At 42.1% G+C, this 27,087-nt stretch overlaps 1 protein-coding gene across 3 annotated transcripts in view; it reads left to right on the top strand.

Moving 5' to 3' along the window:
* Positions 1-27,087, top strand: part of DYRK1A (dual specificity tyrosine phosphorylation regulated kinase 1A) — a 324,751-nt gene that overhangs the window by 256,384 nt on the left and 41,280 nt on the right. For all 3 annotated transcript variants that reach the window (XM_060234265.1, XM_060234264.1, XM_060234266.1), the window contains one exon: positions 13,961-14,160. In XM_060234265.1, coding sequence (XP_060090248.1) covers positions 13,961-14,160 — 200 coding nt within the window. The remainder of the gene's footprint in view (positions 1-13,960; positions 14,161-27,087) is intronic.

Genomic DNA, 27,087 nt, shown 5'->3' with positions numbered 1-27,087 from the left:
TGCCCTCCTCTGGACAAGTTCAAGCTTGCCTGTGTCCTTAAATTGTGGTGGCCAGAACTGAACCCAATACTCTAGCTGAGGTCTAACCAGAGCATAGTAAAGTGATACCATCACTTCACGTGATCTGGACACTATACTTCTGTTGGGGTCATTTTGTAGAAAAATAGGTGATGGAGCTCATTAGCATCTCATTAGCATATGCCCCCCATCAGCCAAAAACAACCCGACACAAGAAAGGAAAGCCGAGGGTGAGCGAGGCCTGAATCCAGCCAGCCTAAGAGATCCAGCCAGCCCAAGCAGGCCTCGCTCACCTGGGGCTCTCCTTGGCTTCTCCCTCCCAGTCAAAAGGCCAGCAAGCCACCCGCTGCCCAAAATTGCATAAAAAGTGGGGTAGGGGTGGCGTGTGCTCCTCCAGGGGTTAATGAGGGCTGCTAGGGGTGTGGCAAAGCTACTGGTGGCTGGCTGCCCACTCTCCTAATCCAGGGATTGTTATGCAGCTGCACCTACTATTCAAAGTAAGTAGGTGGGAGGAGGAGGGGGGCAATCAGAAAGGTTCAGGAGCTGTGCTCCTGTGAACTCCTGCTGAATTCAAGCCCTGCTTCTGTTGGTACAGCCCAAAATTGCATTTGCCTTTTTAGTTACTGCGTCACACTGCTGATTCATGTTCATTGTATGGTACACTAAGACCCCTAGATCAGGGGTGTCAAACATGCAGCCCGGGGACTGAATCAGGCCCTTGGAGGGCTCCTATCAGGCCCCCGAGCAACTGGCTGTCATCTGCTTCCTTCTCCCTCTCTCTTGCTTCCTTCTGCATAACAGCTTGTTTTGCAAGGTTTACTCAATCACTCAGGAACTACAGAGCAAAGTCTCTATTTTCTCCCTTGGGGAGGAAGGGGAGAGGGATAGCTTGCTTTGCCAGGCTTTCTCAGTTGCACCGCAGAGATAGCCAAGTCTCTCTTCTATTGGCTGAGGCTGCTCCCTATCCTGGCCCCCTAGGGAAGGAAGGAAAGAGCCAGAGCTTTCTTTGTCCAGTTTCCTGGATCCTGTGGGAGAGATATAAAGAAAGCACCTTTAAGACCAACAAGTGCTAATGTTTTAAGCATGTTTTAAGGGTTTTTTTTGAAAAAAATCTTTAATTGTGTTTGTCTCTGTCCTTTATAAAGTTTATATCTTTCCTACCTAATCTTAAATAGGTACACTCATGGCCAGGCCCAACATGGCTTGGCCCAACAAGTCTCATTTATGTCAGATCTGGCCCTCATAACAAATTAGTTTGACACCTCTTCCTAGATCCTTTTCACACATACTACTTCCAAGACAAGTCTCCTCCACTATAATTATGCATTGAATTTATGCAGAACTTTACATTTATCCCTATTAAACTTCATTTTTTTTTGTTTTAGCCCAGTTTTCCAGTCTGTCCAGGATCATCCTGTATCTTGTCTCTGTCTTATATTATTATTTGCTACCCATCCCAATTTAGTATCATCTAATTCCCTCTATTTTTTTAATCCAAATCATTTATAAAACAAATCAGGTCCCAGTACAGATCCTTGAGGCACTGCACTTGTCACTCCTTCCAAGAGAATAAGTAACTATTTACAAGCACTCTTTGGGTGGATCAGTCAGCCAGTTACAGATTCATGTAATAGTAATAGGATCCAAATAACATTTTACCAATTTGTCAACAAGAATATTATGTGGAACCTTATCAAAAACCAAAAGATAAACTATGCCTACAGCATTCCCCTGATCCAGCAAGGTAGTAACTTCCTCAAAAAAGTTAGTAACTTTCTTTAAAAAGGAGATCAGAGAGAGAGGGAGAGAGATTGATATGACTCGTTCTTCAGAAACACATTCTGGCTCTTAGTGATCACAGCCATCTTTTCTAAATGTCCCAGGACTGACTGATGATTTGTTCTAAAACTTTTCCAAGTAAAGATGTCAAGCTGATTAGTCAGTAGTTACCCAGATTCTCCTTTTTCCTCTTCTTGAAGACAGGAACACTTGTCTGCTTCCAGCCTTACTGCAGCTCACCTGTTCTCCAAAAATAATGGCTAGAAGCTCAGAAATTACATCTGCAAGTTCTTTTAGTACCCTTGGATGCACTTCATCTGGCTCCGAGGACCTAGATTCATTTAAAGGAACTAGGTGTTTATGAACTACTCCTAGGCTGCAACTCCCTTCCCTCATCATGTGTTCTGTTTTTGCCATGATTAGCTCAATTTCCCTCGACAAGAGAAGATTGAGGAAAAGTAGGAAGTGAACAGTTCTGCCCTCTTTTCATCACCTGTTTCAGTATCACTTTCCTATCCCCACAATGGGCCTACCATGACTTTGCTCTTTTTCTTTTTTTGAAAATAGGCAAACAACCCTTTTTTTGCTGTTTTTAGCATCTCTTTCTAGCCTAAGCTCATACTGAGCTTTAGCTTTCCTAACTTTCTCTCTACAAGCACTGGTAACTTGTTTATATTCATCCTTGGCTATAAGTACGCCTTCCATTTCCTAAATGAGTCTTCTATATTTCTCAAGTTTTAAGAGAGCTGTTTATGGGAGCCACCTTGACTTCTTCAGGCTCCTCATGTTTTATCTTCTTATAGGAATCATTTGTGATTGTGCTTTCAATATTCACTTTTAAGAAACCCCCATCCTTCTTGAACTCCCATAACCTTAAGTATTTCTGGCCATGGGGTTTTACCCACCATAAAGTCAAGTTTGTCAAAATTTGCTTTCCTGAAGATCAACCTATATATCTGACTACATACAGCTTTTCCTTTCCCCTAGCCTGTAAATTCCAAAATTACATGATTACTACCACCCAGGGTGTTGCCCACCACTTCCACCTCATCAACTAGTTCTTCCCTGTTGGTGTGATTCAAGTCCAAGAAAGCAGATTCCCGTGTTCCCCTTGTTTTCCGCAAGACAAGTCAGGAATTTTGTGTTTAGCAGAACTGGACTTCCAACAGATATCTGGGTAATTGAAATCTCCCGTGACCACTGTGTTCTGCCTCTTTGAGAACTTCGTAATCTGTTGTAGGAGTGTCTCATCCAAGTCCTCTGTCTGGCCCGGAGGTCTATAGTAGGTCCCCACCATAATATCACTATTATGTCTTACTCCTTTTATTTTTACCGAGAGACTCTCAACTGCATTTCCACACTCAGATTCCTGAATTCCCTCACAAATACATACTTTTTTACATACAATGTGACTCCTCCACCCTTCCTTATTTGTCCATCCCTTTTAAATAAGTTGTACCCCTCAATCCTAATGTTCCAGTTGTGAGTGCCATCCTACAAGTCAGAAATGCACATTAGGTCATAGTCCCCTTCCCATAATAGGACTTCCAGTTCCTCTTGCTAGTTTCCCATACTGTAGAGACATCAGAATCCAAGTTTATGCTCCCTGAGGTTTTCATTTATGTACTTACCTGCAAGTTAGTTACAAAGCATATGAGTCAATCCCCACAAATTTTTAGCATTCTTATCTCCAGTTATTGGCATCATACTAGGACTTGAATTTTTGTCTCACTCCCCTATATAATTTAGTTTAAAGCCCTCCTTACTAGGTTTGCAAGGCTCTTACCAAACACATTTTTCCTATCCCTGTGAGGTGCAAAACATCTCCCCAAAGAAGAGCTTCATCTCAAAAGTGTAATCCATGGCCCAAAATTCCAAACCTTTACTGATAACACCGTCTACGTAGCCAGTCATTTATTTGCAGTATTCTTCTTTTCTTTCTAAACCAAGCATTCGACAGGAAGAGCTGATGAAAACACAGCCTGCACTCCCAGGTTCTTCACCTTCTTACACAGAGCCACATAGTCTCTCTTAATACGTTCTGGGCTGTGCCAAACAATATCATTTGTTCCCACATGGATCAGCAAGAAAGGATAATAATAATCCGTGATTAATCTTGCCCTTTCAGTCGTGTCCTGGATGTGTTGACATCATACCTCTCAAGATGACAAGTCCAGTCAGCACAGTTCAGGCTCTACCCCTCTCAGTAGGGAATCCCGAGTCACCAGCCCACACCTTCTCTTATATTGGGTAGTAGAAGCTTGAGTCCTCTCATCCACAGGGGTCTGAGAAATTTCCTTCAAGCTTTGTGGAGGCTGGGGAAGTTGCCCTTGTTCCAATGGTCCAGAATCCATATCTATGGAGAGATCCTGGAACCGATTTCTTAGCAGCAGAGGCTCAGAAAAGGGTTTTGCTTTTTCCTTGCACTCTCCTACTGTTCTGGGTGCTCCTCCATTCCCTCAAGTGCTGCCTCCTCCTCCTGCTGCTGTTACACTCTCAAAAGCAATTCCTGGGTTCTGTCCATTCAGTCTTCACCTTTCCTTATAAAGTAAGAGTGTGGACAAGCATACCTCTAGTCCCTGTATCTTCTTGTCCAGTGGGGCTACCAGCTTACTCTTGCTGCAGGTGTAATTGCTGTTACCTTCAGGTAAGAATAGGAACATGCCACAGAATTTGGATGTCACTGGTTCTACTCCTTCATGAGCCATGCTGGTGCAATCCATTTCAAATCCAACCCAAATTAGTTCTGGTTATCTTCCACCTCCCTAATAACGCCACTGTCAAACTGCCTCCCACGATTACTTGTGAAGAGCTACTCACCTCCCTACTGGGCTCCCAGGCTAAGATCTCTTGAGCTCTTGCCCTTCAGCTTGCTCCCAAAAGCTCATGCTTCTGGTGAGGAGGAGCCTTACAGAATAGAAGCCTAACCCAGCAGAGGGTGGGGCCAGCAGTCCATCCAATTACACCGAGGCAATCCAATTAGGTATGTCAGTATTTGCATAGGTAAACTATGTCATAAAGCTACTGTCAGCATTAAATCATAAACATCAAAAACTCAAACCAGATCTGTATTATGATATAATATGACAAAGATAGCACAATAAAACCCCCAAAAGTAATTTACATAGGCATATACTGGGGAAAGTACAAGTGGGGAAAATTAAAACACACACACACATGTACACAGAGGGCTTAGTAGAGTTGCATTTTTTGGGAAGAGAACTGAAAGATATATAATCTAATATTCAGTTAGGTGCTAGTGGACTGTTACCTGGCTCTTCTTCTGCAGACCAATACTGGTCTGAAACTGTTCTGAATAAAACCACATTCAGCTGCCTTCTAAACATCAAAAGCAAGGTGGCCAGACACATCTCACTAAGATTATTCCATAACTGAGGGGCTGCCACCAAAAAAGCCTTTTCTTGTGTAACACACCAGATGAGCTTTGTTGGTTAATAGGACACTGAGTAGGCCTTCTCCGTGTGATCTTAATTCCTGGACAGAATTGTATGGGAGAAGCTGATCCATCAGAAACCTCGCTCCCATGCAATGTAGGGTTTTAAATTTTAAAAAACAGTACTTTAATTGGGCTTCAGAGTGAATTGGTAGCCATGTAATTACTGTAATAGTGGAGTTAGTTGCTCCCAGTAGTTGGAGTGTCAAACATGCGGCCTGGAGGGCTCCCATCAGGCCCCCGAGCAACTGGCTGTCATCTGCTTCCTATCTCTTGCTTTCTTCTGCATCACAGATTGCTTTGCAAGGCTTGCTCAATCACACAGGAGCTACAGAGCAAAACCTCTATTTTCTCGATTGGCTGAGGCTCCTCCCTTGAAGAGGAAGTGGGGAAGGCAGAGCTTGTTTTTCCAGGCTCTCTCAATCACACAGCAGAGCTACTGAGCCAATCCTATCTTCTTTCTATTGACTGAGCCCTCCCCCCGTGCCCTGTGGAAGGAAGGAAATAGCCACAGCTTTCTTTGCCCAATTCCCTGAATCCCATGAGAGAAATACAAAGAAAGCATCTTTAAGACCAACGAGTCCTAATGTTTTAAGCATGTTTTAAGTTTTAAAAATATATAAATTTAATTGTGTTTGTCTGTGCCCTTTATAAAGTTTATATCTCTGCTACCTAATCTTAAATAGGTACACACATGGCCTGGCCCAACATGGCCTGGCCCAACAAGGTCTCATTTATGATAGATCTGGCCCTCATAACAAATGAGTTCAACACTCTGGCCTAGATAGCCCAGTCTAGGTTTACAGTCGTTGTTTTACTATCAAACCTACTTTTCTTTTACTGATTTAAAATGCACCATATGTAACTTAGTATATAAAATTCTACAATTTGCATTATTTAAACGAATAAATATGTCTTCTGTAAGAAGAATTTCAAGTATACTCTACTTGAGATGAATCACAAACTGCTGAATCCTATATTCTGTCTGAGATGTAGGGAAAAGTGCTTGCACTTTTACTGTCTGAGATGTAGGGAAAAATAGAAGTTGAAGATAGAAAATAATTTTGGAGCAAATAAAAGAAAGTGTATTATTTGACCAGAATCTCATATAGAGGGATAATAGGTAAACTTTATAAAACTGAAAACACTGAACTCTTTAATAATGGGTTATCAGTAAATATGTTATAGTGTATTAATTGTTGCCAGAATTACTTAAATGTAAACATACAATATTTTCAAGAATTTTTTTATGCCTACAGCTTTCTTAAGTGCTCCCTAAAAGGTCTCAGTTGTTTAATTGGAAAAATAGAAAATGTCTTCAATTATTTTTTTTATTTTTATTTTTTGAATATGAAAACTTTGCTTTAAGAAGCATTTTCACACACACACATACACAAGGATGGGTTTTATCCAGTGCTCTTCCAAATTTTCCATTTTTCCTACTTTTTTTTAACTTTCAGAAAGAAAACACAGACACAGGGTTTCCCCTAATTTTTTCAAACTGCCCCCCCCACCGCGTTGAGATCTCTTTCAGCCTACTACCACATCTTGATCCATTCACAAAATTGTAAAATTCTTCATTTTGCCATGCAAGACTACTAGTGCAAGATGCTGCCCTTTGAGCTCTCTGCCACTTCAAGAGTCTTCAGTGAGTACATGGCAGTGTTTAAAACACACCTCCAGAGTCAAGGGATAAGAATTTTCCTGTACAAAGAGAATGAGATCTTCCTAATACTGGTTGGACTTTCAGCCCACATGGGTCTCTGAAGGGATGATATTGTTTATCTCCAGTGCTCAGTCTTTTCATCTTGTTGAGTCACCATCACCACCTACAGTATGTCACAGAAGTGAGTACACCCCCTCACATTTTGTAAACATTTAAGTATATCTTTTCATGTGACAACACGGAAGAAATGACACTTGGCTACAATGTAAAGTAGTGAATCTACAGCTTGTATAACAGTGTAAATGTGCTTTCCCCTCAAAATTACGCAACACACAGCCATTAATGTCTAAACTGCTGGCAACAAAAGTGAGTACACCCCTAAGTGATAATGTCCAAATGGGGCCCAAAGTGTCAATATTTTGTGTGGCCACCATTATTTTCCAGCACTGCCTTAACCCTCTTGGGCATAGAGTTCACCAGTGCTTCACAGGTTGCCACTGGAGTTCTCTTCCAATCCTCCATGACGACATCACTTAGCTGGTGGATGTTAGACACCTTGCGCACCTCCACCTTCTGTTTCAGGATGCCCCACAGATGCTCAATAGGGTTTAGGTCTGGAGACATGCTTGGTCAGTCCGTCACCTTTACCCTCAGCTTCTTTAGCAAGGCAGTGGTTGTTTTGGAGGTGTGTTTGGGGTCGTTAACATGTTGGAATACTGCCCTATGGCCCAGTCTCCGAAGGGAGGGGATCATGCTCTGCTTCAGTATGTCACAGTACATGTTTGCATTCATGGTTTCCTCAATGAACTGTAGCTCCCCAGTGCCGGCAGCACTCATGCAGCCCCAGACCATGACATTCCCACCACGATGCTTGACTGTAGGCAAGACGCACTTGTCTTTGTATTCCTCACCTGGTTGCCGCCACACACGCTTGACACCATCTGAACCAAATAATTTATCTTGCTCTCATCAGACCACAGGACATGGTTCCAGAAATTGTTTGCAGGCTTTCTTGTGCATCATCTTTAGAAGAGGCTTCCTTCTGGGATGGCAGCCCTGCAGACCAATTTGATGCAGCGTGCAGCATATTGTCTGAGCACTGACAGGCTGACCCCCCACCCCTTCATCCTCTGTAGCAATGCTGGCAGCACTCATTCGTCTATTTCCCAAAGCCAACCTCTGGATATGATGCTGAGCATGGGCACTCAGCTTCTTTGGTCAACCATGGTGGGCACTCAGCTTCTTTGGACAACCATGGCGAGGCCTGTTCTGAGTAGAACCTGTCCTGTTAAACTGCTGTATGGTCTTGGCCACCGTGCTGCAGCTCAGTTTCAGGGTCTTGGCAATCTTCTTATAGCTTAGGCTAGCTTTATGTAGAGCAACAATTCGTTTTTTCCGATCCTCAGAGTTCATTGCCATGAAGTGCCATGTGGAACTTCCAATGACCAGTATGAGGGAGTAAGATTAATAATCTGCTTCCCCCTTCACACCTGATACCTTGTACCACTAACGAGTCACATGACATCAGGGAGGGAAAACGGTTACTTGGACCCCATTTGGACATTATCACTTAGGGGTGTACTCACTTTTGTTGCCAGCAGTTGGCATTAATGGCTGTGTGTTGCGTAATTTTGAGGGGACAGCACATTTACAAGTTGTAGACTCACTACTTTACATTGTAGCCAAGAGTCATTTCTTCAGTGTTGTCACATGAAAAGATATACTTAAATATTTACAAAATGTGAGGGGGTGTACTCACTTCTGTGACATACTGTACATTAAGAGTCTCCCTTTTTCTTCCATAATCTAAAATTATGCTTACAAAGGACTTCTCATTGTGGGAATGTGGTATTACCTATAGCAGGAGCATAATAATCTAGGTGCAGTTGCTATAAGGCAGGGGTGGCCAAACTGGCTTGGAAGCCACATGTGACTCTTTCACATATATTGTGTGTCTCTTGGAAGTCCCCACTGCCCCATTGACTGGCTTGGAAAAGTCATTTAAAGTCTCTTTAAATTGCTTTGCAAAGCCAGCTGAAGGCTTAGAGAATGCATTTAAAGTTAAAGTTGCTTTTTTCCCACTCCCTCCGTCCTCCCTCCCCCCATCTATTTGCCTCCCCCTTCTTTCCTTGTGGCTCTCTAACATCTGATGTTCATGTCTTGTGGCTCTCAAACATCTGACATTTATTCTATGTGGCTCTTAGGTTAAGCAAGTTTGGCCACTCCTGCTGCAAGGAATACAAGCTCCAGAGCAGCAACATAGAGTCAATACAAAGACATTATGATGAGATTATGCCATTGTGCTTCTGCAGAAATTGAAGCAGTTGGATATGTGCTTCTGCATTGCCCCTTCTATAATCATATATATGTTTATTATACTCATCCTTAAAACAAAAATCCCAGGAAGATCGAATAAATTGTATACCTCCTTTCTTCCTGCAAACATTGAATCTGAAAACTTGGATAGAATCTTGGTGTCAGATTCAGTGCAGCTGCTGGAGTGTACCAAGGTATAGTGTTGATTCAATAATGCATATTTGCTTTTTAAGCTGTATTTTAATGGAAGACAGTAAATGCATTTTTATAACCACTCTGTTAATGTATGTTTTATTTTGCAATAATAAATTATTGTTTGATTAATACTGCCCATGTTCTTGCTCTTTGGCTCAGAATACATGAATTTTTTTTCAAAAAGTCTACATGTATTAATGAATATGTTTACAAGGTACAGTGTAGCACTAAAGCACCTGTACATTGTAAATATAAGTTTCTGTAAACATTTCCCAGATATCTAAAAATTTGGTCCATACACAGGTGCTGTCTATATGTCATGCATTCAAATATTTATAGAATTCTAAGGTCTTCAGTCCATTGAGTTACTGAAAGTGGGCTTTTATCCATCCAGTGCTGTAATACAAGCCTTTTAGCTGTAATAAGAGCACTCGGGGTCTATTTTTGTTGACTGTCGGTTAGACTGCAAGACACAGGCAGATAGTTTTAAAGTGCATAAGAATCTTCAAAAATCAATGAACATTCTAATAAAAAATTCTAATTAAAAACATTCTAATTAAATAATAACTTCCCCGAAAAACCAAATGACTGGACACACCCAAAATATATGTTTAAGGGTTTTATTTATTTGTTATATTTGACTTCTATCACGCTGTCCCCTGCACAGAAAGATTCAGGGCAGGTTACAACAATACAATAACACTAAAATAAATGCAATCATTAGTCATTGATATAAATAATCACTAAAAACCCTATAAATATTCACAATTAGAACAATCCAATTGCAGAAAATAGCACAATTTAATACCTCAACTATTAGCAGAGGCTTTGCCTATGTACATCAATAGCTGTTGCCTAGCACTGAGGCAGGTGGGTGGATGAGAAGGCAAACAAGATGCAGGATGGGCCAAACCAGATGGACTTCCACCACCTCGACCATGTATCCTGTGAGTTACAATGGCAGCATTTAAACACATTACTCAATCCATATTTAGATACCAACAAATGTTGTAACTAAATATTGTCATTCTACAGAAGGTGACAAATGATACCCTCGTTCTCATCTGAGAAAATGACAAATTGATCTTTGAGGGAACTGTCTTCTTACTTTTCTCCATTGTAAGGATCATCTGGTTTATTTCTTTCCTCTAAATCATAAAAAGACCTTCCCCCCCTCCCCCGGGAACAAGTATGCTCGTGCATGCTCTTGGTATTTGCATAAATTCCAATGCATTCAAGCTCAATTAATCACTTGCATGCTGTTATTGGATATTTATTTTATACTACACTGCTTTCCCAACTTGAAATCATGTTCACATTGCACAATCTAGAGCGTGCAGCCTGCAGCATAGCTGCTAGGCTGCTTTCGCTCCGTTTGCCTCCCTGGGAGGAGGAGGAGGAGGAGTTCGCCCGTTTGGGCACGCAATTCGGGGGGCGGAGCATAGCCGTGTTAATGGCTAGCTGTGCGCTCCCTTCCAGGCACTTCGACAACGATCGGCCCTCCCGCCTGCCCTGTATGTTATGTAGGCTTTGCTGGTTGCCTCATTTGAGGAGCCGGGTAGGAATTTTTTACGCTCCGGCTGTTTGGCTGTTGCTGGGGTGTGTTTTTTGCCTACCCTGCATAGCACTACAGTGGATTGTGGAATTGGCTCAGGGATGGTGCCTTTAAATAGGTGGTCACTTTAGTTGGCAGGTTTTTGGGGTTTAGGACACTATGCGGCTAGGGGAGGACTGCGAAGCATCCTCCTTTTGGGGAATTTGGGGTCTGGCATGATCAACCTTGGTTTGGAGACCCGGGTTTGGAGAATGCAGACTGCCCAGGAGGCTCGGCTAGAGGGTGCCTTTCTGGCGAGACGTGCGTCTGGGTTTGGGCCCTCTGGTGCATGTCTCCCTGCTGGGCCTGCCTAGAGGGAGCTGAGTTGCTCAGCTCCGGCCGGGAGGCTGGGTCTCTCGTCCGTTAATGGTAGGGGAGCAGTCGCGGTGACCCCTAGCCCTGGCCAGGCCGCTGGTGGGGTGCCTTTGCTGTTTACACTATTAAGTTAATAAAGTGGCCCACCTTTATTCCAATGTAATGTGTCCGACTCTTTATTCCGACCTTGGGGGGCAATTTACAGTTCTGTCATTGATATGTTGGAGTTATATTAAGAATCTAGGTTTGCCTTGGACATTTAAGGTCAAATATTGCCAGGCAAGCAATGATCAAGAACTTCAGAAGGGAGAGCATTATGATTATTGCTATCTCTCTAACTGCATTTCAGTCTAAAGTGTTAGGCTTTTAAAAATAACAATAGAATGTTTCTAATAATATTAAAAGTATGGTTTATATACCAGTAAATAGTTTTTCTAGTAGTGAGGCCACAGTATCATATGCATTATACCTATGAATGTTGCCTTTTTTTTATTCTGCAAATGATAAACACAGAGGAAATGGAGTTGCTTTAATGCCAAGGCAGTACAAGTAGTCAAGGGCTATCATGCAAAGTCTGATCAAATATTATCAGTCATACTTCATGGAAAGCCCGTCAACCATTATTCAAGTTTACACCCCAGCTGTAGCTGTTAAATAAGAAATTGAAAGCTTTTATGCAAGTGACCAGGAAGAAGTTGATCACACACCTAAAAAAGATGTGCTGATAATCATAGGTGACTGGAATGCAAAAGTGGGAAACAAAGTAGAATCAAATATTGTTGGAAGATTTGGGCTAGGAGCATGAAATGAACCCAGAGAGTGACTAATAGAATTCATTGTGAACGTGTTTCAGTCAGCCAAACAGGCAGTTGTGTACCTGGACAACACTGAACGGACAATATGGAAATAAAATAGATTACATAATTGGAAGAAGAAGATGGAGAAGCTCTATTCTCTCTGCTAAAACAGGACCAGAAGCTAAATGTGGTACAGAACATGGATTGTTGATTTTAAAAATTAGAATAAAGCTGAAGGAAAACACCAAAACATTTGTAGTGCCAATACAATCTAAACAGGGAGCGTCATGGTGCAGTGTGGTAAATCTGCAGTACTGCAGTCGGAGCTCTCTGCTCACAGCCTGAGTTCAATCCTGGCAGAAGCTGGGTTCAGGTAGCTGGCTCAAGGTTGACTCAGCTTTCCATCCTTCCGAGGTCAGTAAAATGAGTACCCAGCTTGCTGGGGGGGGGGGAGTGTAGATGACTGGGGAAGGCAATGGCAAACCACCCCGTAAAAAAGTCTGCCTTGAAAACGTTGTGATGCAACGTCACCGCAGAGTCGGAAACGACTAGTGCTTGCACAGAACAGCCGATACCTTTTTTACAATTTAAACAACATTCCAAAGAGTTTAAAGACCATGTAGTAAATAGATTTGTATTACTAAATTTAAGTGAATGTAAATTAGAAGAACCGTGGATTAAAAGCAAAGATATTATCAAGGAAGAATGTGCAAGGACTCTTCCTATAGCCAAAAGATATGAAATGCTTTGATGGATGACTGATGAAACTCTTAAAATTGCTAAAGATAGATGAGAAGTATAAGGTGACATAAATAGAATCAGAAGTCTAAATGCTTTGTTCCAGCAACTTACAATTTATTAAAATTATTTTCAATACAGATTTCTCATATGCTATTGGGAAGAGGGTTTTCCCCTTTTTTCACATGAGATCATGTGCTTCTTTTAAGATGGGATATGGAGTACTGGAATTGCCTGTGCAGTGTATCAGAATCTTCAAATGATTGACCAAGAATTCTTAAGTGACAGTGTAAATTGCCACAAACAGTACTAATCATTTATTGAGCTAAAGTTTCTGTCATATAAACAAGAAGCAACTCCTGGAAAAGCAAACGTTGTATTTTATATGGTTTGCGTGTGTCAGCTGCCAGAGCCTAAGACTGCACAAACATTTAGAATCATTCTATATTACATAACTGTTCATTTGTAGGACTAAATAGCACACAAAGCTCTAATTTGGGTGGATGGTGCACCTGTATGGCATTTAGCGATTATTAGAGTAGCCCTGTTCCTGTCATGGTTGTGTAATGTGATACTAATGAAAAATTTTAATAAGGACTGTTTCCATGTACGGTTAGTGACAAATGGGCCAACATTTAGTAGCTTTTATCTCATCTTTCTCAGAATGAATAATATTTCAGAAGTTGTGATATGAGTCTCTACAAGTTGGGGGTGTTAGAAATACTAAAAGTTGTCTGTACAATAACTTACAACATTTTAAAGGAAATAAAAGTTAGAAACGTTTTTACTGACAGAACCAAGCAGGATAGGGAGAAAAAGGATTCCTCTCAATGTAAATGTTGCACCAAAGAAGGACATTGCATCATACTTTGCGATGTGAAAGAGAATACTGTAGACAGGAAATAGGAAACTTAAGTATGCAGGAAACATAGCACGCAAAAAGTTATTTCTATGTACATATACATTTCTTTTCTGTTTTTTAATTGTGCATATTGGAGATTTGTATTACATCAAGCAATTATAAAGTAACATACAAAGATCAGCCGAAGGAAGAACACCATACTAAACTCTTGCATTGTCCTTTGTAGGAGGAGAGACTTCAGCATGCAAACCTTCATCTGTTCGGCTTGCACCATCATTTTCATTCCATGCTGCTGGCCTTCAGATGGCTGGACAGATGTCCCATTCACATCAGCAGTACAGCGATCGTCGGCAGCAGAACATAAATGACCAACAAGTTTCTGCCTTATCATATGCTGACCAGATTCAACAGCCTCTTACCAACCAGGTAAGGGACATTTAGGAAATCAGTTTTTACACCAAAATTTGTGCTTGATACTCTCACCATTCAATGCATTTTCCTTACTCCAGAGCTCCAGGCCTATGTTTACAAAGTAAAGATGAGTCTGGAAGTCTGCCTGGGAGAAAAACAGCAAGGGAGAGGAAGAGCTGTGGAGGAAGGCTTGAGTAACCTTCCGTCAACACACACCTTCTCTTCTTCAAGTCTCAACTCTCTTACACACCTTCTCTTCTTCAAGTCTCTGATTCCTAATGCTGCTTTTCTACTACAAAGCTATAGGAATGCATTTAGAAACAAAAGTTGTATGGTAACACATAGCTCAAACATAGATCCAGGTGGGTAGCAACAGTATAAAGTTAGAGTCCAGTAATGCCTTTAAGACCAGAAAAGTTTTATTCAAGGTATAAGCTTTCATGTGTACACACACACTTCTTATATACTGAAATGGGAGAAGACCATTCAAACCTATGGGCAGGGTTGGGAGGGGAACCAAATTAGCGTATGACATGATATAGACATTTTGAGACAAAGCAGGGACAACAAGCCAAGTGCACAGGGTCAGCAGCTGTATGAAGGAGAAACAACAGTTGAAGCAGTAAATATGTTAAAATAGGAGATAAGTGTGTAAGAGAATCTTTTCTAATTGTGGGAAAGTTAACTTTATGATGCCCATCTGCCTCCCATCAAGCATAAAGATAACAATCACTATATGTTGTTCTAAAGACTATATACCGTATTTTTCGGACCATAAGACGCACCCCCCCCAAAAAAAAAGTGTGGGGGGAAGTGTGTGCGTCTTATGGAGCGAAGGTACGTACCTTCCTGGGGGGGGGGCGATCCGCTGCCTCTGCCTCCGATCCGGCGCTTCCCCCGCGCCTCCCTGCCTGGCTCCATCTTCTTCCAGCAAGCGCTGGGATCGCTCCACGTGGCCCCACCGCAAACCCAGCGCTTCGCGAGCGCCAGCTGCGGAGGGGGCAGCCTGCTTCCTCCTTGCCTGTGTGCCTGGCTCCACCTCTGATGCTTAAAGCAAGCGCTGGGATCGGAGGGCGGAGGGAACGATCCCAGCGCTTGCTTTAAGCATCAGAGGCGCTGGGTTTGCGAGCCCAGCGCTTGCTGGAAGAAGATGGAGCCAGGCAGGGAGGTGTGGGGGAAGCGCCAGATTGGAGGCAGAGGCAGCGGACCGCCCCCCAGGAGGAAGGTGCATCCTATCGTCCGGAGCGCCTTATGGTAGGAAAAATATGGTAATATGTTGTTCTTAGAGGTGTTGTGTCTGAAAAAATACATACTTATATATTGCATTCTATTACAAGCAGTAGTCCATCATATTCAAAAGAGAGAAAGAGAGAGAGAGATAGGAATGCATAAAAATACATAGGATGTATAGTCCTCACAGAGGATAAAATCATAGAGTTGGAAGGGACCTTGAGGGTCATCTAGTCCAATCCCCTGCACAATGCTGGAATTTCACAAATACCTCCCCCTAAATTAACAGGATTCGCATTGCTGTCAAATGGCCATCCAGTCTCTATTTAAAAACCTCCAAGGAAGGACAGCCCACCACCACCTGAGGAAACCTGTTCCACTGAGGAACCACTCTTAACTGTCAGAAAGTTCTTGCTAAAGTTGAGCTGAAATTCTTTTGATTTAATTTTAACCCGTTGGTTCTGGTCCTGCCTTCTGGGGCTTACACCAAGGATGTAATGAGATATGAAACAAATATCCCTGTTAAGTCCTCCAATCTTGTGGCACATCTCTGCCCCTCCAAGAAGTCTGGAAGATGATGAACAAAGGCTCTGATAGCTATAAGCTATGCTTCAAATTTGTTTCAATTCCTGGTTTAGCATGGACCCTGACTAGCATTAACAATGATTTATGTCACTGACATACTCATGGTTAACAGGAATGGTTGCGATTTACACTTCAGAAAAGGGGCAGGAAGGTTAGTTTGCAGCTTCTGATTGTGTAAGTATAGTTACATAATATGAAAGAGTACATCTCTCTGAAAGTTCACACCCCTCTCCAAGATAGGGAAAATAATCTTACTAATATGTGAGGTGAATGTTCTATTGAACTAGATACATTATTTTACATATCATACTCTTCTGTTTTTCTCCACAGCTTTTAATCCATTATGATCATTGTTGTAGGAGCAGGGATAATATTTTTGTTCGGTGGAGTCTACAGAATAGCTAGTAATGATGACTTGCTACTTTTCCACAATATAGTGAAGGCAGCTCCAAGTTTTAAAGAAGCCCATAGCTTTACTGTGCCACTTTTTTGTGGTTGAACTCTTCATACTGAAATGTGTTCATTGTACATTCTTGACTAGACTAGACTAGAGTCAAGAATTAGGTATTTGAAGTATTCTAAAACTGTAATTCCCTTCAAATGATGTTCTTTTTGGATGTCTTGTGCATTCTATTAATCTTTGCACAGTTATATTCAGTAGCTTTTCATTGCCATTTCATCTTTGTGCTCATTTCCTTCATTATGGGCGTTTTTGCACTCACCTTCAGCCGGCGCAACCCCCCTCTTCACCGCGCAGGATCTGCGCGGATTTCGCACTAAATGCCGCGGAGCAGCCTTTTGCGCCGGAAACTCCCGGCGCAAAAGCCGCTCAAATGTAAACCGCCAAAAAGCAGTTTCCGTTTGCGCGGCTTTTGCGACGGGAGTTTCCGGCTCTTCCGGCTGCTCCGCGGCATTTAGTGCGAAATCCGCGCAGATCCTGCGCGGTGAAGAGGGGGGTCGCGCCGGCTGAACGTGAGTGCGAAAACGCCCTCTGTTTTTTTTTAGATAACCTGGTGGTGTCTAGCTGGGTATTGTTGGAAATAGGATCCTAGGCCAGATAGAACCTCATTCTGATCTAGTGGGACACTTCTTAAGTTCTTTTCATTTATGTTCCATGGATCTTCAATAAATACGTGCATTACTGGCAAATAATGTGTTTCCATTTGCTTTGCTTTCTTTTGTTTCTGAAGAAGTTGGAGAGTACAGCTCTTCTAGTTTCATGATGATACGTCAAATGTGATTTGCAGATGGAAAACTTTAGGATAATTTTCAAGTGCTAGTTGATTCTATGGTGGCTAGGTGAGCAAGGCTAAAACTTTTATCTGTTTGAGATTTTTTGGTTAGTGTATGCTTTAGTCACAAGATCTAGTAAAAGTCATTAGAAAGGTTATTTTATAGGCATTAGGCACCATCTGCTGGTCAAATAAATTCATATGCTTCTCCCCCCCACACAAGTTCAAATTCATTGCTGATGTTAGTAAGTATAATTATTTTCCTAAGAAGGGGGACAAAAACAAAACAAAACCCTTATCTTTGGGATTTGCTTAAAGTCACCAAATACTTTCCTAATTTCTATCAGTTTACTGTGATAGCAGTTCACTGTGAGAACCAGTTTGGCATAGTGGTTAAGTGCGTGGACTCTTATATGGGAGAACTGAGTTTGATTCCCCACTCCTCCGCATGCACCTGCAGATGAGACCTTGAATCATTCACAAATTCTCGTGCAGCTGTTCCTCTCGAGCAGTTTCTGTCAGAGCTTTCTCAGCTCCACCTGTCTCACAAGAATGTCTGTTGTGTGGAGGAGAAGGGAAGGAGATTATAAACCACTCTGAGACTCCTTTGGGCAGTGAAGAGTGGGGGTATAAATCCAATCTCCCCCCCCCCCCAACAAAAGAACCACTTTCTATATGCAAGCAGCATCCCCCCCCCCCCCCCAAATTTAAATATTATGTGATAATTTGTTTTGACCAACCTTACCTTTAGCTCCACTTCTGAACATCTCTTGCCTTGAACAGTGACACCATAAGTCAGCTGTGACTTGATGGCACTTTTCACCATCAAGTTCTCTTAATGAAATTGCACACAGGTACACAGAGTAGGTTGTCATCAATATGCTGATAACACACAGTTATATATATTACTCTGAATAAGCTACTAACTGCTTTTGTCTTTGCCTTGGGCCACTGTCTGAATTTGGTGGTCGAGTGGCTGAGGGAGAACTTCTCAAGCTGTATCTGGATAAGAGGGAGGTGATGCTGGCTAAAAGGGCCACACTTTAAACAGAATTGTTCTTCATACCATCGATGGTGTGCAGCTTTTATTTAAAGACGATTAAGAGCTTGAGATTCTTGTTAGATCCTGGTCTCCTGTTGGCTCCCTATTTGCCCATGTCTGATCAGGCCATGATGATCCATGCCAATCTAGCACCTTGAGGCTAAGTTACTGTAACATGCTCTGCATAACATGCCCTTGAAGACAATCCAGAAGCTGCAGTAGGTGCAAAATGCAAACACTCATCTGTTATCTGTGGCTATCAATGGGACTATGTCACTCCTATTTTGAGGTCCCTTCACTGACTGCCAGCAGTCCCGTGGCACAGAGTGGTAAAGCAGCAGTACTGCAGTACTGTGGTCTGAACTCTCTGCTCACGACCTGAGTTCAATTCCAGCGGAAGCTGGATTCAGGTAGCCGTCCCAAGGTTGACTCAGCATTCCATCCTTCCGAGGTCAGTAAAATTAGTACCCAGCTTGCTGGGGGGGGGGGGGGGGAGTGTAAAAAGACTGGAGAAGGCAATAGCAAACCACCCCGTAAAAAAGTCTGCCGTGAAAACGTTGCGAAAGCAACGTCACCCCAGAGTCGGAAATGACTGGTGCTTGTACAGGGGACCTTTCCTTTCCCTGACTGCCAGTTAGTTTCCAGAGCTCTTCATGAGCTGGGTTGCACATAGCTGAAGAACTCTCCTGTATGTTCCCATGTAACAGCTTTTCTGTTCCCACCAAGGTCTATTATCAGCCCCTCTGTTGTCTAAGGCATGCTTTGCTATGGTCGAGTTTGGGCTTTTTCTGTGGTTGCTCCATGCCTCTGGCAGAGTCTCACAGATTAGGTCAGGGGTGCTCATCTTTTCCTGACTTTCCAGCAAGAATGTTGAACAGCTGTTATGGAGAGATTTGGGGCCACCTGATCCTAAGTAAAGGGCTTGTTGATTGGGTTTATTATTTTTATCTTTGTTATTTTATGTGTTGTTTTAATGTTTGTTTTATTAAAATGTTTTATATTATGTTTACATTGCTGCTACCTGCCTTGAATCCTGAAATGTGAAACCAGAGAGCTCATGGGTATAAGTATGTAACTTAGAACATTCTGTGAGAGCTTTAACTAATACATATATTGAAAACAAAGTTTTAAACCACAGTATTTTTCACATATTAATTTAAAATTATTTTACAGTCCATTTTACAATTCACAGTGTTTTTTCTTTATTTTCGGACTTCCTGAAGTCCAATGCAGGTGTGATTGCAGTTCCCAAACTGGTATGGCTGCAACTGAACTGCTGCTTCTGTTCACTTTCAGAGTGAATCTTTCCTCAGGCAGCTCACCAAGGGATACAATTTCAATTTGGCACCAAATTGAAATTGCATCCCTTGGTGAGCTGCTTGAGGAAGGATTCACTCTGAAAGTAGATAGAAGCAGCAGTGCAGTTGCAGCCACACCAGTTTGGGAACTGAAATCACACCTGCATTGGACTTCAGGAAGTCCTACAAACGAAGAAAAAACATTGTATATTGTAAAATGGACTGTAGAATTATTTATTTTATCAAATTTATATCCTCCCTTCCCTAACAGGCTCAGGGCAGCTAACAACAGTTAAAACCTACATAGAATATTAAAAACAATATACAAAAAATCAATTCCACACATTTTTAACCATAAAATCCAAGATGTACGTTGATGTTTCTGAATATCTGTATTTGTCCAATGGGATTGTCAGTGCTGTGGGGCATTTGCTACCTCTCCTTAGCCATTGAAGGCAAGCGTAAATAGTTTGGTCTTACAGTCTATATTAATATGTGAAATATACTGTGGTTTAAAACTTTGTTTTCAATGTGTATTAATTGAAGCTCTCACAGGGTGTTCTAAGTTATATACCTTGAATCATGAAATGCCTGGGAGGAAGACTGCGATAATATAACTGTCTTAAAAGAGAGAAAGGAAGGAAGAAACCTTAGTATATGCTACAGATGTAAATTTTTCAGAAATTTTAAAGCCATTGGGGGGTGGAACTTTGTCATCCCCTCCCCCCCGAAATAATTAGAAATTTGTAGGGAAATTGCAATATTCATTCGTTCGTTCATTCAATTTGTAATTCTCCCTTCCCTGGCTTAGGGCGGATATATATGCAGTACTTTGTATTCTGTCAAACTCTTTTAAATTTCTACTGATTTAACAATATAAACAATTTATTTACAGACTTTTAAGAGTTTAAATGTCTTTATTTTGATAAGAAAAATTGCAAGTACACACTACTTGAAGAAAGAGTTGCAAACAGCTGCTACTAAAGCACTACTATCTTGATTTCTGCCATTTGAGAAACAGGAAAAAATAACAGTTGATGGTAGAAAAATTCTACAGTAAACAAACAAAATTGTGCTACTTGGACAGAAATGCTAGCATATAATCACAATAGGTAGGACTATCAGCACATTTGGATATGGGAAGCACAATCCTGATGGCCACCAAGGTGGCTGACCACCATCTCAAAAGCAGCACTACTGTTCTGCTTCTTGTGAGCATTCGACACAGGAAAATATCACATGCCCCTTTGCAAGGTACAGAATGCATAGCAAGCATGTCAGATTAACCCCAAGGGTGCCTACCTCTTCCCAAACAAGAATTTGACCGCATACGGAAGTGCTGCCTTCATACTCTGAGCCACACACACCATTGTTGTGAAAAAGTAAAAGAAGAAAGATAAGACAGGAGCCAGGCACAAACCCACAACTCTCATACCCAAGACCATAACTACTGAGCTAAGAGGCTTAGTGGAAAGGCATTGGGATGGCATGGCCAGGGCTCCTAGTTCAATCCCTTCATGTAAAGAGGCAAGAAAAAGCCTTGGAGCTCCAAGGTTTTGCCCCCACAGATTCCAAAAGGAGCAACAAGACAGCCCAGCCAATGGGTTGCCCAAGAGATCCATCCCACAAGTACTTGAGGGTTCTCTACCAAGCCAGTGGGCCTGGCCCAGTGGCCAAGAGCCAGTTTGGTGTAGTGGTTAAGAGCACAGACTCTAATCTGGGAGAACTGGGTTTGATTCCCCACTCCTCCAGATGCAGCTGCTGGTGTGATCTTGGGTCAGTCACAAGTTCTTTCAGAGCTGTTCTCGAAAGAGCAGTTCCCAAAAGAGCTCTCAGCCCTATCTACCTGTCTGATGTGGGGAAGGGAAGGGGGGGAAAGGTAAAGGTAGTCCCCTGTGCAAGCACCAGTAGTTTCTGACTCTGGGGTGACGTCACATCACGACATTTTCATGGCAGACTGAGACTCCATGTGAAGAACGGTATAAATCTAGTCTCTTTTCGTCTTCATTTTGGCAGGGGTGCCTCTCCACAGCCCCTATATGGTACACCCGTGGCAGCAGCTATCTTGTATCCACCTTGGTTCTCTGCCCCTGTACCAACAAGCTATGTTGCTTATCAAATGCCAGCAGTGCTGTGGGAGAGTATGGGACCCAGAAAAAGAGATTGTGGGATCCCCCCCCCCCCATGCCAGAGCAACCACACAATTGCCTCTTCCCCATGCACACAGCAGCCAACAGTGGAGAAAGGCGGAAGGAGAGAGGAGGGACTGGTATGTGAAGTCAGCATTTTACCACCTTTTGCCAGGTCAGGCAATTGATTTTCTGTCTCTTCGTCCATGACATAGCCACAGTGATCCATGCAATGGTCAGCTTCAGATTGGACTAGTATAACTCACTTTATGTTGGGCTTGAAACTGATCTGGAAGCTTCAGCTGGTCTAATGCAACAGCACATGTGTTTACAGGAACACCAATGCCATCAGCTTCATCAGCTCCCCGTTGAGTAGTGGGTCAGGTTTGAGGGTGGGTTTTAACCTTTAAAACCCTAAGTAAACTGGGACCAACATACCTTCAGGACCATCTCTCCCAATATGTCCCCCAGAGAGTATTATGCACTACAGATCAACATCTATTGGTGATCCCCAGCCTGAAGGATGTCCACTTAGCCTCAACCAGAGTCATCAGCTTTAGTGCTGGCTTAGTGGAACAGTCTTCCATATGAGATCTGGGCCCTGCAGGACTTGATACAGTTCCACAGGGTTTGTAAAACAGAGATATTCTGCTACACATATGATTGAGGTGCTGGGACCCCAAACTGTATAGGCCTCCTTTGCTATGCCCTGTTCTGATCCATCTGCACTGCTTCCATCTTGCATTGATTTCATCTCCCTCCCCCCCCAACCCCTCCCCCCCCCCCCCACATTCATTACATCTACCTGCACACATGCAGGGAGTTCTGGGAGCAAATGAAACAGTGGTCTACTAATATAAATTGAGATAGTGACTTTTAAATTGTATATTATATCTTAACAGGTTTTATTGTGCTGTTTGTATAATGATGAAACCTGCCCTGAGACTGCTTGTGGGGAGGGAGGGGAGAAGCCTAATATTAAATTAAATTAAAAACAATGGGTGTGGAGCTTGTCTCATCTGCTCACAAACAAACAAAGCTGTGTAACACCCCAGATTATATTTAACAGCAGAACATGAACAGGTCCAATTAGTTGGTTTGCCGGATTCCTCTGTCCAGATGACACCTCTGCCTTTGTGATCTGCTACCAGATAGCACAGCATACATGTTAGTGAGGTAGATTTGCTGGCTAGAAAGCTGTCCAAGATAGGAAGCTCTAGGAACCAGACTGAAATTAGAGACCTAGGCTAGTGGCAAGGAACTGCACCAGTCATGCTCCCAGGATGACTGGTGCAGTTCCTTAGCGGTGCTGAGTGCCCTCCCTGAGCCTTTCCTACCATCAGTTGCAATTTTGTGTGTGCTGTGTGGATGGCAGAGACCTCTGTGACAAAGTCCCATGCCATTCACCCTACTTACTGAACCATGGGGTGTCCATTCTGAGATATTGCTAGTGGGGCTGTGGTTAGGGGTAGGGATTTGGCCACCACTGGGGAGGAAATGGTTGGTTGTAGCTGTAGTCAACAATATCTGGTCCACTGTGGCTTTAGTCTGTTACTGCACCTGTGGGGGGCAGGGCGTTGGTCTTTTTCCGTTGCATTGGCTACACCATGGTTTTTCAGCAGTTATGGGGAAGTGTTCCCAGTTTGGGGTGACTTTGGGAACCAAATCATGTGTGCAACACCCATCAGTCCACTCCTTGTCCACTGGCACAATGGCTTCTGCTAGCATTGATCGGCAGCACTGCCACACTAGCAATGGGGTGCAGCATTGTTTGGCTGCTCCAATGGCGTATCTTGGGGATATAACAGTGTAGTGCTTACATGGCTCCCTGTGCATTCTCCCCCCCCTCCACCAGAATTGCACTGTATATAAAACTGAATACGCTGAACTCTTTATTAAACACATTATAGTATACATTTAACTAAATATATCCTTTAAAAAAGAAGTATGCATCTACAGCATACATAATAATTATCCTTATCTAATGCTGTAGTGTAGATTGTCTTGCCTAAAATTTTTCATACTATATGTGTTGAATAAAACAGTTTCATTTCACTCATTCCAAATAAATCAAAAATAGAGTTTCTGCATTCCCTCAAATCTCCCTCTTTTTATGCTATATAGTTTTCAGAGCTTTTATGATATTTTTGAGTGTTGTGAGGTCCTTGGCCTGCCTTCCACCACCTTCCTGATGGCACCTCTGATGCTCCTGTGGCCTCAAATGTGGGAAGGGAAGGGGGGTTGTCACAATTTCTCCTTCCCTCAGGTTGCTTCTTCCCCACTCTCCCTTGGGCATCTGCTCAAGCCAAATCTGTGCATCTCTCCAGGCACTTGTGGGAGCACCCTCTATATAAGGCATCACCATCTGCCCCACCCAATCAAAGCCTTAAAGCCCATGACTGACCCAGCATTCATGTTTCCACCCTGCTCACTTTCTCTCCATTTCTGCTTGTCCCCTCCACGATCTGCTCCATGTCTCTTCCAAACCTCCTTCCACACCTCCTTTCTCTGCCCACCAGCCTACCTTGGTTCTTGCCCTTCAAGACCCAGCTGCGGGGGAGACTTCTGGGTTGCGGTGTCTCAAGCTCGGAGGGGTCCGCGGAGCTCACTCATAGTGCCCCCCCGAACTGGACGGTAGGAGGGATGCCATAGTTGTGGTATCTCCCGGGAGACCCTGAAGGGATCTTCTGGTGACAAGAGGCTCTACAGGAGCCAGGGAAATGGTGGCGGCTGGCCCTTGTTCCTCCTGTCTGCCCCAATGCTCCACCATCGCAGTCGCCATGATGGCAGTATGAGAGGAACACCCGACTGCTTTCTTTCTTTAACAGACTTCTACTATATCGTATTTCTACCTTAAGCACTGAAATGCTATTGTGCAAGTAAGTCTTTCCTTCTACTACTACCAATTAATGGATCTTCTGTTATAACGCGAATTTGGACTGTTCAAAAGATGGGGAAGAAGTGATTCCCCCCCCCCTTTTTTTTTCTTCCCCTGTGGGAGGCATCAAAAAGACAAAGAACAACGTAAGAATTTGCTGTAGTTTAAATAGTATTGAACATGGACATTTGAATGGATTTGACTTACAATTAAACAAGTTATAATGAGAACATTATTCAATTTTAATACGGTCTGAACAAAAGTTTGAAATATTTTTAAGAGAAATGCTTTTGATACTGACTGGGTTCGAAATGATCACAACTGGAATATAAGAGGAAAGCCCATGGCTGGAAGAGATTGAGAAAGATAGTCATCTGGGACTTTGAGCTGGTTTTTAGCTTTAACTATCAGACTGAGTTATACCACAGAGAAGATGGCGATTCAGCTGCAAGTGTTCTATAAAAAAGATATTATGGATGCCATATCCTTCCTAAAGCAGGAAATCAGTTTTCTAGCAGAGTTAATACAGGACAAAGTGGAAATCTTTATTTTAGAACACAGCAAAACTGAAAATCTACATGAGTGGAGTGAAGAAGGGATCCAAGTGATGTCTACAGAGATGAGAGGTGGATAGAGATCCTGTGGAAAAGGAGTCAGGAAAAATCAAAATGGAGACATTGTGTGTAGTTACAAAAAGAAGGCAGAAATCAAGCTTGATCATAGTTTTTGGAGGAGGAAGTGACGGTGTGGAAACTTCATTGCTTTTAATACAACGGATACATATTCTAAAGGGAGAAAAGGCTGACTACTTTAAAAAGATCAAATCTTGGAAAACTTTTAAAAAGAAGGGATTATAAACTGTTGCTCTTTCTTGTAACTGGTCATCATGGAACTAATAAAAGGAAATTGACGTGTGGCCATGAAACAGATTGAAAATGGCAAGCGAGATTTCTAGAGACATCTAGCTTTGAAATGGCAAATGAGACTTTTAGAATTTGATTGTTTCTGTGCTGTTTGTTATTCTCATTTATGGATCGTATTGGCAGTTTGTTTGTTTTTTTACTTAGAGATTTTACTCCTTTCTTATAAAGTTAAATGGAGCAATCTAACAGAGATTGGGTTATAAAGAATGTATGATTTTAATAGATATAATCTCCCAAAAAGTTTAATGAAGTTAAATATTAAAATATTTAATCTAGGTAAATAATTAATTTGGGTCAATTTATAATAAAGTAGACAACACAAATATCTGAAAATCTTAAAGATGTGCTCTTGGTTATTCTTTTAGAAATAAACTCTGTTGATATTGAAACAGATTAAGTATTTGCTAGGTTTTGTTTTGGTCTTGTGTTATTTTTATTTCCCTTTTTTTGTCGGTTGGAAATAGAAGATTATACTCATTGTCTCTGCTTATAATTAGTATTGTTAAAGTTAGTACTTATCCAATATGGTTAAAATTAGCTAATGGATTTTATTTTGTGGTTGGCTTCTGGGCTGTTCTTATTTGTGGGTATTAAAGATGAATAGTTTAGATTTATATCACAAGTAAGAATCAGTTAAAAATGTTTAATAATATAAGACTGTAAAATATATTGGTTGGATTGGGTTAAAATTTAAGACTTGCAGGTAGAAAGAATTTAGCACTAGGTTTGGAAGGTAGAAATGTAACAGCTATATTTACTGCTTCTCTTTCTTTGTATTTTCACCAAGTTGTTCCCTCTTTTCGCTTCTGTATCCCTGCACCATCCCTTTCCCTTTATATTGAAACTCAATATAAATTTTAAAGTCGAAGTGCCAAAAAGACCCAGCTGCGGTCTTTCAGTGCCCCCCCCCCAAGTCCCTCCTGTCACCATTGCCATTCTCTGCTTAGAAGATGATGGGGCCACTGGGCATGAGACCTTCTAGGATTCCCTTCCCATGTCTCATCTGTTTGGTGTCTGTAGTGGCTGCGCCAGGCTTTGCTGTGGCACTGCTACCAGCAGCATCACCTGTGTGCTCCTTGTTGTCAACTAGGACTGTCTCCCACCTCTGGACCTGTGTCTTCCTGCTTCAGGCTCCTGTTTCATCAAGCTTTGGCCAGCATAGACCATTCCAAATCAGGAGAGGGGATCCACCCCTACTCCCAAACAAGTGTGAAAAGCATTGCCTTAAAAATATTTCACTCATTCTTAAAGAGAAAATATTTCATACATGTTATGAGGGTTTTTAGTTCTTTCAAAATGTTCTAGTTTTTGTATAGGGAAATATTTAAAAAGTCCTCAGACTTTTAGTTGAGAAAAGGTTTCCTTGAAAAACATTGCACACAGTTTAAAAGACAAAAGTATTTCAGAGAAGGGTTTTTTTCATTGCTTCCTCAAATTTCTTTATTTTCTAAATGGGAAAAAACAGGAAAAAAGTTCTTGGGTAAAAAAAGACAAAACAATATTTCCTCCAAAAAAAGTTTCTGTCCCACTGTCCCCCCACCACTTTCATATTGCTAGCTTTGAGCCAGCCAACAGCATTGTGAAACCTCTCTTCACAAGCAGAAGGAAATATGTGTACCCTCTTC

This window comes from Heteronotia binoei, chromosome 3 (assembly GCF_032191835.1).
Source record: "Heteronotia binoei isolate CCM8104 ecotype False Entrance Well chromosome 3, APGP_CSIRO_Hbin_v1, whole genome shotgun sequence".
Taxonomy (NCBI): Eukaryota; Metazoa; Chordata; class Lepidosauria; order Squamata; family Gekkonidae; genus Heteronotia; species Heteronotia binoei.
This window is presented reverse-complemented; position numbering and strand designations above follow the sequence as displayed.